The sequence below is a fragment of the Ambystoma mexicanum genome, chromosome 8, assembly GCF_040938575.1.
Source record: "Ambystoma mexicanum isolate Mex_15411 chromosome 8, UKY_AmexF1_1, whole genome shotgun sequence".
NCBI classification, from domain to species: Eukaryota; Metazoa; Chordata; class Amphibia; order Caudata; family Ambystomatidae; genus Ambystoma; species Ambystoma mexicanum.
In genome coordinates, this window is record NC_090929.1 from 798343236 (window position 1) to 798356177 (window position 12942).

The 12942-nt window shown below is 47.0% G+C and overlaps 1 protein-coding gene across 4 annotated transcripts in view; it reads left to right on the top strand.

Annotated features, from left to right (window-relative positions):
- Positions 1–12942, top strand: part of SIRT1 (sirtuin 1) — a 2084986-nt gene that overhangs the window by 1855172 nt on the left and 216872 nt on the right. For all 4 annotated transcript variants that reach the window (XM_069610638.1, XM_069610636.1, XM_069610637.1 and 1 more), the window contains one exon: positions 6808–6994. In XM_069610638.1, the coding sequence (XP_069466739.1) occupies positions 6808–6994 (187 nt within the window). The remainder of the gene's footprint in view (positions 1–6807; positions 6995–12942) is intronic.

The following is a 12942-nucleotide window of genomic DNA, read 5'->3' on the forward strand; positions in this document are numbered from 1 at the left end:
TTTGGTGAACAACACCCATGGGATACCCTTATGGCACCCATGGGTGGGGGTAAACCCTTGTACCCCTTATGTGTGTTGTTGGGCACCTGTGTGTTGTCCACAGAGCAGGGTATGGGCTAGTGGCAGCTACATGCTGACTTTGCAGTGGCTCAGAGTGTCCTCCATTTTTGGGAACCCACAGGCCCTGCCATAGGAATCAATGGATTCCTGAAGAAGCTAAGATGGCCACTGTAGCCTCTTGGTTTCTGTTGCCTTTTACCTTGTTTCCCAAAGTCCTGGGAAGCCCTGACTCTGGCTCTTCCTCCGAAGTGGCTGTTGGTGGACATATCATATATGGCCTTGGGGCTGCCGCCTGTCAGACTGACTGGAGCCCCATGGGCTGTGTTGTGGGTACACCCATGGGGTGGGACCTGTATGAACAGAGTCTGAAGTGCACTCACATTCTGTGTTGTGGGTGACTGGGTGCGGTTTGTATTTGACAGTGACTGAGACAGCCCTGACTGAAACTGGAGTGAATGCAGCATAGTGTGCTGAAAGGCTGGGTGCTTACTCCAATCCACATTCTGTTTTATGGGTGTCTGAGTGGAGTGAATGGCCTGCATTCCTGTGAGTCAGATGGGCTGCCTGTCTGAATGCACTGTGAGTCTGATTGCCTGCCTGCATGAATGCACTTGTGAATATTTGGCTACTGAGCCTGACTCAGCTGGAGTGAATGGGGAACCGATGTGTATATGTGGGGACCTCTCAATCACCAATATGTTCCCAAGCAAATCTTGAAACGGATATTTGGTAGCTGAAGCCGAAGAAAGAAGAAGCTGTTACCTGGAAGCCCATCTGGAGGAAGAAGTCTGCTGCTGCATTTTCTTTATGTAATTCAAACGCTGGTGTGTTCTTACAAGGACTGATCTAAGAGAGAACCTGGATAGGAGACCTCTTCGCGAGCTACGAGAGTCTATCATGCACCTGCTGCGCTTCATCAGAAGTACCCTGGAAGCCAGTTCTGTGTGCCTGTCTTTCGGAGAATGGGTCTTCGTGAGTCCAGAAGGGAAGTGCTGAACATCTTGAGTTGAACAAGTCTAGTTGTGTTGCCCAGGGCCGGGAAGAGTATTTGTGACCACTGGAAGCCAGATTGCCATCTACCGCCCAGAGGATAGGGGACCCTGGCATAGTGCTGCTTGACACCCAGAGCTGCAAGTTCCACCTGATCAAAGAGTCCTTCAAGGGACATCCCGGACGAAAAATCCAGCCACTTTTTCCCACCGAAAAAGATTCCAGTTCGCTGTGTGCAGAGCAAGGTCCGTCAGTGAGTTTCCTGCAACCAAAATCCGAAGGAGACGTCCCGAGGGTCCAGCCTTTTATGAGGGCCTGTAGTCCAGTCCAGTGGTCGAGTACAGGTAGCCAGAAGCCCTCCAGATGTCAGTGCTGCGCTTGCAGCACTGAAGATCCAAAAGATGGTGAGCCGCGAAATCCTGAAACCAGACCCCTACTTCTTCCCCTGCATCCGTTGTCACTGAAAGGCATCCAAGGTCCCCAGCGGTCTCATCTCCAGAAGGGCCTTTTCGGAGACCACAGAAAGATTCACCTTCCTAGGACTTCCAGAGTCGGCGTAACACCTGTCCAAAGGAAGCCACTGCAAAGACCAAAACTGCTGCCTTTGTGAAAGGACTTGGTTCCTCTTTTTCTCTTGGCCTCGGCATCCCATCGACTCCTTCTTGCAAAGGTGGTCCATCCTTCAGGGATACCGTTGAGTGAAGCTAAGAAGAAAAACTGCCACTTTGCCTGCCAAGGCACCAAAGGTACTGTGACGAGGAAGAGCGGTCCTAGAGTCATCCTAGATCCTGTTCTCCTGTGACATCTTTGGGTACATTCTGGTGATAGAACCTTTAAAAAGAAAGCACAGCATTATTGAACATTTTTGTAATGGGCTGTAAAAGACAAGGTGAGGTACTCCCTACCTTTTCCATTGCAGGTTGCCCAGGGTGGCTGGGGGGCTCCTCACACAGTATTGCTATTTGAGTCTCATGAAAGTTTAATGCCTATATTCTGAAACTAATTTGCCTTTCTTCCTTGATCTATGAAAGTACACCGCAAGAATTCACATGCTGGTTTTAAACTGTCAGCAGTTGGTGCATTTTTACTGCATTTAAGTCGATTGTAGTACCACACAGAGTGTATATATATTTGCCATTCTTTGAATAGAACTGCCTGAGTACAAAGTGTTATTGTTTACATGTATATTTCTTACTGAACCTTATTTTATATAAAGAAGCTGTATTATCCTAACATGGTGTGTGGACATTCCTTTGTGGGGTTTTGGGGGGACTCGCTGTACTTAGGAAGCAGCCTGCATCACCTTTCGAGTGCTTACTCCTTGGTTGCTCGCCCAAGCTACCATATAGATAACCTTTCTGAGGTGTTCTGTGCCTCTGTCCCAGCCATGTGGGGGGCAGAAGTACATATACCCCCCTCCAGTCTTTAGAATTTCATTGCTGCACTTGGAGAGCTTTACATTGTGAATCTTCTCTAGGTGCTAATAACAGGTCTTATTGCCAGATGTAAAGCTACTCATTTTATTGACCTCGAAATAATGAGGCTGAGTGGACCCACTGCGATTAGACCAGTGACAGGATGGTTACATATTAGTGTAGAGCAGAGTTCTGTAACCTGCTGATCTCCAGATGTTTTGGACAGGCTCATGATCGTTCAACTTTTGAAGGTGCTTTTTTTGGGCTAATGGAGTTCTCAAACATCCGGAGAGCCACTGAGCATTGTTCCGGATTGATTACTTGTCAATAAGTTTACTCACGCTCCACCTCACCCGAAGGACCACTTATCTTGCACAGATAGAATATGATGAAAAATGTAACTGACCTTCGAACTTTCGTTGTCACTTGCCAGTGTTCCATTTTTATGAAGTATGGCATTATGGTTCTCCTCAACCAGTCGTGTTCAGTCTTGCAGCAGGAGAACACAACTTTGCAGAGGGAGTCTGGGAGCAAATGACTGTGGTGGAACACCAAACAATGCACCCATGCAATCCTCTGGGCACTCTGAGCAGACCAGGTGACTGAAGCAAGCAGAAAACAGACTGGAAAGGGGTTCTTTGAAGCCATACTCTGGTGGGAACCACGATGCTGAAAACCATAGGACATAGAAAAGACATCTGAGGTGTAAAATGTTTAAAGCAAGTGATTGAGAGAAGAGGCTTATACTGGGAACAAGGAGGGGAACTTCTGAGAGTGATTAGATAACATGACTGTACAGAGGAACACTGCATGTAGGAATTTGAAAAATTAAATCCTAGGGGCATTGATGCCCTAAAGAAGCATTGCATGCTGGAACTAGAAGGCCAGGTTTCAGAAAGCAGGAACTGGCCAATGGAAGAAATGCTCTAAAGAACATTCACACTGAAAAACACTGGCAGTCCTAGAGCTGAGGATTAGAGTTCTGAACCTCATTTCTAATCGGAACAAATTTCTCAATGTCATTCCCCCATCATGACATTCACCTTTGCTTGGAATTGGAGCATTTGTTGAGCAGTTTGTCTTGGCGTTTGATTTACCTTCCATATAATTTGCACCGTTTCTGAGCCAGCTGCCTAAAAATACAGTCTAGCTCTTACTCTTTACAGAACCCACGTTCATGGCCAACAAATATGTGTTGGTGGTTGTGATATGGTATTTATGATATAAAAGCTGTTATGGGCGCAGCTTTTAGCATATCACCATATGATCTTATTCAGCAGTGAAATATCCTGACAGCTGTCATCCCTAAACCTTTAGACATTAGTTAAGAAAATGTTCATGGTCCTATAAAGCTCCTTCTGACAGGCCTACCACCCTGGTGTTATTTTACCTGGATCTCTCTTCAGCGTCCCCTGCTCTCGTTAAGTGTCTGTTAATCACATTGTTTGTGCCAACACCTTAGTTTCAGTACCTCTTGACCAAGAAATGTCCTGCTGTACCCATCAAATCTTGCCTTTTAAGCACGATCCTTAACTATCTTCTGCAGGATCTCCTTTGAGCTGCCTGTTCGATACTTTCTTGATGCAGTAACCGCAATATGTTCTTAAATTGGGTCACAACTGAATTTACCGCTTTTTCTTTTTTGTTGTCTCTCTCACCAACTTTCCTTCTTTTCAATTTCGACCTAATGCTGCGACTCCATTTTGTTCCAGATCTTAAACTTCTCCTTGGTATGGAATGGTAATGTTTGTTTATAAAGCGCCTGTACACAGGCAAGTATTTCAAAGCGCTCAAGGAGGGTGGGAACATGGGTGGAAAACAGTTGCTCAAAGCCTTTGAAATTATGAGACGATAATAGTCTGCATAGACAGAGTAAGTGCATTTAATAAGTTTAACAGTTGAGAAACTGCAAATAGGCCTGGCGACGATTCTGCGGTTTTACCAACTGCAATTGAGGGGTGAGGACAAGGGAGAACAGACAGATTATCTTCAGGCACGGTGCATTCGGAGCAAAGGAAGAGGAGACGAAGGTCTTGATGAGGCACCTGCTGAGGATAAGGATCTCAATTATTATTATCTGCCTCCAAATCTCTGCTTGGAGAACCTGCTCACTCGCAGAAGGTTCGAGGTAGATGAGCGGAGGGCTTGTGAGGGACAGTATTTATGTAGGCAACGTTGCAGGTAGGTAGGTCCCACGCCCCAGAAAGCCTTGTGGACAATGTAGAGGTTCTTGAACTTGATCCTTGCAGCCACGGGGAGCCAGTGAAGGGATTTCAGCGCCAGAGAGATGCAGTCCCTTGGTTTGAGGCCAAGAATAAGTCTTGCGGTTCTGTTCTGGATGAGTTGCAGAGGGCGCAGGGCAGAAGCAGGGAGGTTGAGGAAGAGGCTGTTGCAGTAGTCCAGCCTAGAGAGAACCAGGGTTATGGAGACAGTGAGCAGCTGGGGTAAAGTGAGAAAAGGTATAGTACCTCTGAGGAGGTGTAGCTGATGGTTAGACTTTTTAGAGATGTCCGAAATATGAGAGGAGGAGGAGGAGAGAGGAGTCGAAGGTGACCCCAAGGTTTTTAGCCTTGGAGGTGGGTGCAGGCGCAGGGCCATGGGAGGCTGGCCAGAGTGAAAGTGGGAGCTGGGGTTCTAATGCGAACGATCTTGGTCTTACTGCCGTTGAGGCAGAGGTTTTTTGCAGCACGCCATGACTGAATAGCGGACGGTCAGATATGAGCGAGGAGAAGGCAGCGGCGGCTGAGGGTAGCCTGAAGGATAGTTGCGTGTCATCCGCATAACACTGAAAATTAAGTGGCAATCACACGTGCCAAGGCAGCCATATAGATGTTGAAGAACCAGGGGGATAGGTTAGATCCCTGGGGAACGCTACAGGTTGAGAGAGTGGTAGTCGAAAGAAAGGCTCTGAGTTCCACCTGGGATGGGTGGTCTGAGAGAAAGGAGGTTAACCATGCCAGACCCTGACCTGTGATTCCCAGGGTGCCAGAGACGTGCGATCAGGATGTTGTGGTTAACCGTGTCAAAGGCAGAGGAGAGGCCAAGGAGAATGAGGACAGAAAGAGTGTTGGTGTCAAACACAGATTTCTAGTCCACGTCTCCTCTTTCTCCAACAACCATGGGCACCAAACCTGTTGGGGTCTATCTCTCCTTTACTTTCACTATCTATATGCATCTTTTGCAAAGCTAAATGTTGATGGCTAGAAGTTTTGGAAATAATCATAAACTCTGGTATTGCTGTGGCAACCTTGCGGACCATTGTTTCTCAGCCTCCTATGACCTTTGCAGAAGGAGAACGACCATCTACAAATATGGCTTGGTCTTATCCCAAAAGAGTCAGTCCAGCCCGAACTGCTAAATATCTACACCTGTTTCTGTCTCATTGGGTGTCATCTTTGCCATTTATTTTGTGCCGTTGAGGAGTGCTTTCACAACCAATAGCTGTTTCCACGCTCTAGGAAGAACGAGGGAGTAAGATAGTCTAGGATCCATAAACGGACTGGAATAAGTGGGGTTTTAAACATTTTTCTGGACTTTATGCTTTTGTTAGACTCTGAGGCTCAAGATAGCCAGTTTGAGTAAAAAAACGTGATGATGGGTTCTACCCCCAAAACACAAAAGCTTTGACTAGCAGGAAACTAGGTCATTTGGGCATCAGGCTTCAGGCATCTGTTAAGTTGGTAACAAGGTAGCACATTGGTAATGCACAGTAAAGTGTGTCCGTGGAATGCTTTGTGAGCAATGCATACTATCTTAGTTGATGCGTTGTTTCATTGGGAGCCTGTGTAACGTTTTCATGGCCAGGTCAAGGTGGTCAGCTCCATCACCTTCGCCCACTTTACCACCCTGGCTGTTCACTGCACACATTAAATGCCACCAGCATGCTGTACATTAGGTGTCACTTGCTGATAAAATAGGGCACTTTCAATACCAGACCCTAGTGCGCAGCTGTTTAAAAGGCATTTGGGGAAAATGCTTCTTGCAAATCCATGGTTTTTCCAGTCCACTGACACACCACTGCCAGTTTTCAAGGTCAATTTGATCATCCTTCCAATTCTTGCCCCTACATTCAAGTACTCAACTCCGGCCTTTGGGATGTTGCAGGCATAACTCCCACTTCGTACGGTCACTCCAGACATAGAAGCAATGTTATTGCCCCATTGCTCACCATTCCAGCAACTGCATGGTTGTGTGTTTTCTGATGCTATGCACTCTGAATAGTAACTTTCTGCTTTTCTTTCCGCTGTAGTGACTGCTAGCATTCATATAACTGTTTGGAAGTTGTTGTTTTCTTTTATTGTGCACGCTGAGATCCAACATATGTTTCTATTTTATTGTGCAGGTTGTTCCTCGCTGTCCCAAGTGTCCACCTGAGGAGCCACTTGCTATAATGAAACCAGACATTGTTTTTTTTGGGGAAAACTTGCCTGAGCAGTTTCACAGAGCTATGAAATATGACAAAGATGAAGTAGATCTTCTGATTGTTATTGGGTCATCGTTGAAAGTAAGACCAGTAGCACTCATTCCAAGTAAGTTTGAGGTTTATTCTTTGCTTTTACAGGGCAAAAATATTCTTTGACTTTGAAAAAAAGTTCAATGGGAATTATAATAGCTGTTCTTTTTCGCTAAGTTTCAAATTGAAAACCTGAAAATGTGTTCATTATCTTTATCCTCCAGAGTGGTGTCCACAGATTGAAGGTTTTGGAAAGGGACTAGCGTGATGTAATAGACACCTTTTGTGAATGATGCTTGTATTTTGCAAAGTATCAAAAGCAAATGGAAAATGTTTGCAGGCAACCCCTTTTTAAAACCCCCAAGTTCCCTGCTACCAGTTCCTTCTCTTTTGTCCCGTGGCACGTGTCTTTTCGGCTGCAGCTCTAGATTGTGCTCCTTTTTTAGCCCGATTAGATGTGCCCTCCTGTCCCTTCTATAGCAAGTCCTCTGCTTGGGTTTATTGGTAGAGAGCCCACACCGAGGAGGCCTTTACTCGGCATTTCATCGTGGAATACCCTGAGGCTGTTCTTTGAGCTGACCCTACAAATGTTACTCAAAATCTAAAGTGCTTATGTTTCAGTGTCCTTTTAGAGTGTGGGAAAGACTGTAAAGACGTATCAGATCAGATGTGGGTAAAACATGTCTTATAATAGGGTTCGAAACTCTGGCGAGCTGGCAGCTATTTAGCTCCTGCTTGCATCCTAGAAGAACCCGGTTAGTTTAGTACCAACCGCTACCAGGAGCTAATTTTGGCTCCCTAGGCCAACTGATGCTGAACAAACACAGCTATGTGATTTTAACTCTACATTAGGGCTGATGTATAAATAGACATTGGGGCACATTTATACAACATTTACAGCCTAAGGGATCATAAAAGGTCAAAAAATAAGTTTGCATTATATTTGGAACTTAGATATGCTAAATGCTATGTACTAGCTCCTCGTTCCCCAGGGGTAGCTCCTGGTCATTGGCTAATGCTGGATACCCTGGAGCTGCCTGCGAACTTAATTTCCCTGCTTATACAAATAGGACTGATGTACTACTATTGACAAATTCCGTACGTATGTGTGTTTCGGCACAGCACATTTTGTTCAAGTGGGCAACCTACTGATTTGGGCCTAGGGTGTCGAAGCCAGCAAGAAAAACGGGGAACCCCATGCATTTCTGAAAAGAAGACACCTGTGGGAATCCAAAGATGTCTGACTTGCGCAAATCTCCCCAGAATGTATTACCCACAAGCCCTGCCAAAGACCCATATGGGAGAAGGGTGCCCAAGGCCAGGGATATTACAGCCGACTTTGCTTGAGCTCTGGCTGGCCTGCGTTACACCTTCTCCCCACCAGGGAGTCCCAGCAGTGTGCCAATACCACCCCAAAGGGAAAAGCTGTAATGCAGCCCAGCCGCAACTCCAGGACGGTTGGAGGTGATGTCCCCAGCCTTGGACATCCATGCACCATGTGGGTGTACCGTCCCCGAAGCACAGCGGCAGCTCCAGGGATCCCCGGCAGGATCCCCATTCCTCCCCGGAGGTCACACCTGTAACGTAGCACAGCCAGAGCTGCAGCCTGGGCTTGCAGACGGACAACCCACATGGGAGGCATCCGCTCCCAGGGAAACACCGATCTGCTGGCATGGGGGGCAGTTTGTGGCCTGCCCCTCCAATTGTGTCCCAGCCCACCAAAAGATCTGCCCAGACGGCCCATTCCCACCCAGACCACCAACAATCCAGCCCCAGTCTCACCCACCCCACTGACAGTGGGCCCTAACCATAGAATAATAAAAAACAGTACTTGCATAACATTGCAGCTGCTTGTGTAGAAAAAGCTGTAAACAAAACAAAAAACATGTTAACTGCGGTCACACCAGCAAAAACAACATACTTTCCAAGAATGCCCCCCCTTGCAAGCCATCCCTGGTGGTCTACTGAACCTCAACCCAGTGAAAACCCTTTTTTTCCCCTTCCTGCGGGCAAATATCTGCCCAGAGGGAGGGCTGCATGAGGTGCCCCCACCCACACTCCATTTGGGGTGGGGGGAGAAGCCCACCCCAAAACGTCGGACATGCCCCCAATGGATGGGGAAGTAGGGTTTGGGCACCCTGGGGCCAGATTGGCACACCAGTGTGCCCCTCTGCGCCAAGGCAAGTTTGGTAAACAATTGAAAATGGCAGGCTGCACTTTAGGAGGGGGGGCTGAGGGGGCACCCTACACCGCTGGGGAATTTTGTAATGTGAAGGGGGGTCCACCTCTCCACCTCCACCCCAATTGGAGGGGCGGCGCATCTCATGTAGCCCTCCCTGGGGGCAGGTAAGGGGGGGGCTGCCCTGCACTCCTCCCTGGGCTCAGGTGTCCCTTCCTAGGAGCAGATATCTGGCCCCAGGGAGGGCTGCATGACATGGCCCCCACTCCATTGTGGATGGGGGGAGGGGGTCTCCACCCCATCCCATTAGAAAATTCCCCATCGGTTTGGGGTGCCCCACAGCCCCCCTAAAATGTGGTCCACCATTTTCACTTTTTTCCTTTGGTAACCCAACTCCCCTTGGCGCAGAGGGGCACATTGGTGTGCCAATCTGGCCCCAGGTTGCCCAAACCTTACTGCCCCACCCACTGGGGGGCCTGTCCAACAATTTTTGGTGGCCCTCTCCCCCCCTCACCCCAAATGGGTGGCAGAGGCACCTCATGCAGGCCTCCCTGGGCCTCCTACAAACGGCTGCGTGAGGTACACCCCCCCTCCATTTGGGGTGGGGGGCAGAGGGCCACCAATAATTGTGGGACAGGCCCCCCAGTGGGTGGGGCGGTAAGGTCTGGGCACCCTGGGGCCAGATGGCACACCAATGTGCCCCTCTGCACCAAGGCAAGTTTGGTAAACTAGCTACATTAAGTTATTGCTGTTTATTTTGTGCACAAATGTATAGCGCTGCTTGTCTTAATTATTTAGGCCACAAAGTCATTACTTTTACTATTAGGCTTTAAAGTCACTCCTTTTACTATTGGGTGTTGATTATTTGGGATGTGGTTGAAACAACTTCACTGTTTTTCTGAAGTTATTTACGGTTTGTGTTTTGTTTGTGAATTTGTTTGATACTTTTTTGTATGCAATTATTGTTTTTAGTGTATGATTCAAAACTTGAATAAGTCAATCAACTGTTGTTGAGCTATACCTCTAGACCACCTTTTCTCTATACAGTTACAATCTATTTTCCCTAGGACTGAGGATTTGGTATTCCTGCTCTTAAGTTGCTGTTGTTTAACTAAAAATCTTGCCATTGATTTCTAATTTCACTGCTGTATTTAATAGTTGTATATAGTACCACTTCAAAAAGCGTTTATACACCAAGCAAGGTTCTGTGATAGTGCATATGCAGAATACAATTATACATGCTGTGCACAAGAACAATCATTTAACAGATTTAGTTCAAAGACATGGGACTAGTAAACAGATTAGTGTCAGAGTACCTCAATAACACACCAGCCCTCGAAGACAGTCCCAGGATCTTTATTACAAAGTGTCCAGGGACTCCCCAAGAGCCATCCATCTCCATCTACTCTAGAGATGGGTGGTTTCCCTCAACTGCAGGATGGTCACTAGAAATCAGTAACCCCCTACTGTCTATCTTACTGGTGGCGATTACCTAAAGGAAATGCCTGATCTATCTAGTCTCCCTCGGGTAACAATATGGGTGGGCCTGCTCTCCCGTGCCCTAAATGACTTGGGTTGTATTAGGCATGCCTTCCACATCAGACACTCTAACCCTTCTTGCTCTTGTCCTTACACGCTCAACTATGCCTTGCCCTAATCTTGCATTCACTCTCCCTTTCTCTTCCTACTATTCCTTCATTCCTACCCAACCCACCCTTTTTCCTTTCTCCCTAACACTTCCTCTTCTATCCCTACGATGGTGGTCTTCCTACTGCTCACATCCTCCCTCCCATTTTACTCCCTACTATGCTCTGTCTACTGGCTCTTGTCTGTAATCCCCACCATCATCTCTCTCCGCACTACTACTTTCCTCTCCGCACAAGTATTGCTACACTCCCCTCACTGTACACTGCAATCCACCCCCGTATTCTCCCACAGTCACTCTCATTTCACTCATTCAGGCGCCTTCCTTTCTCTACTCTTTCACTAGCAATATCACACACAAAACACACATACACTGCAGTACTACTCTAACAAATACCTCTCCTTGTACACTCTCCAATAAATCTTTCACCCGCCTCCTCTCCGTTCCTTCTCCTGCTGGTCTCTTGGTCCGTCTACTGTTCCCTTGACTTCACACACATAACCCACACTTTCCTACTTTCTTTCCTCCTTTTTATCCCAAACCATTACTCCCATTGGTCACTTCCTTGCCTGGTTCCCCAGCCAACCTCCCACTCTTCTTTCCCCTGGGGATGTGTTACAGGTTGCAAAGATTTAAAAGTGGTTGTATGATCTGCCACCTTTTCATCCGTAGGACTGCTGCTCCCTAACAATTGCGGCCTCCACAATGAATGTCCCAGTTAGTGTGAGGGTCTTCCGGCCTCCCGAGCATGCCTGAGAGGGGAGGGTGCTGCCGTTTGGCCTCTGTGGTGAAAGTCAGATCCAGGAGACGAACACGAGGACCTGTTTCAACACAACTCTTTATTTGAAAACCTTCTCTAAGCCCAACCATTAAAATGAGTTCCCTAATCTAAAACAGCAACAAAAAGGGGTGGTTGTCAGAATCTCGAACAAACCCATTACGTCCTCCGTGCAAAGCTAATTTACCCTATCTGTCCTACCACTAATTTAAGAAATATAATCTAAGTTTTATTTTACAATTAGGTGGATCTCCTCCCTGGGTTCACTAGATGGTGGCTGTTTTTCTGACCCCCCACGAAAAAGAACCTTCAAAAGTCCTGATTCTGTGGTTCCAAAGAACAAAGTTATTTCTAACAAAGTCTCTATTTTTTTTTTTTTCCAAAGTGAGACCCTCCTTTCGGCTGGACCCATTGCAGGCCCTTAAATTTTGTGTCTCTGACTAGAGAGGCTAGACAAATTCACCAGCTTTTTCTTTGTTATGCTAGTGCTTGTGCTGGCAGGGCTGTCACCAAACACACTGTCAAGGTGGTTCATTCTCTGCATTTCGGAATGCTATGATCTGACTGGAAAGGATGTGCCTAAGGGTCTCGTAGCCTATTCTACCATTGGAGTGACTGCCAACTCTTCCTTGCAGCTGGTCGGTCCCTGTCCTGGACATATGCCAGGCAGCAACGTGGGCATCTTTGCGCATGTTTGCAAAGCATTTCTGCTTGGATTCCCTTGCGGGCCAGGGTGGCAGCATGGGTAGAGCAGTCCTCCAGAGTTTTCTGGTTTAAGGTGGTGTCCTTGCTTCCTCCCTTCTCCAGATTTACATACTGGTTTGGGAGTCTATCATAGATGAGGAATTTGTGAAAGAAAGGAATCCATTTAAAGAACAAATTACTTACCCCTCAGTAATGCTCTTTCTGATGGATGTTCCTCCCCTGGATTCATCATCCCCATCCCTATCCGCCACTCTTGGCGGAAAGCTAGTACCCCATCGGTTCTACAGTCCCTCAGCGCCAGAGTGCTAGGGAAATTTGGTAGAACTGATGTCACTGGGTGCAGCGCCTCAATAGATACTAGCCCTGACGTCATGTCCGGCACATAGAGGCTTTGGGCAGAGCCGCACTGCGCCCCCTGCTGGCAGAAAGGTTTCGGAGAACAGCTGCGCTAGGAATAGGATTATTATAGAAGAGCAATCTGTGGGAGGAACATCCATCATAAAGAACATTACTGAGAGGTAAGTAATTTGTTCTTACCATGATAATCACTGGTGTATTTTGTCTCAATCCTAAATAGATTGAGACATGCATTCAACCAAGTGTTAAACACAATTTCCTTGTCATTTGCATTGTACGTTTCAAACCAGTAGTTCTCACTGACCGCTTTCGTTGATGAACAGAACCTCTTTCTCTTTACTAGGATTAACAGCCAAGTAA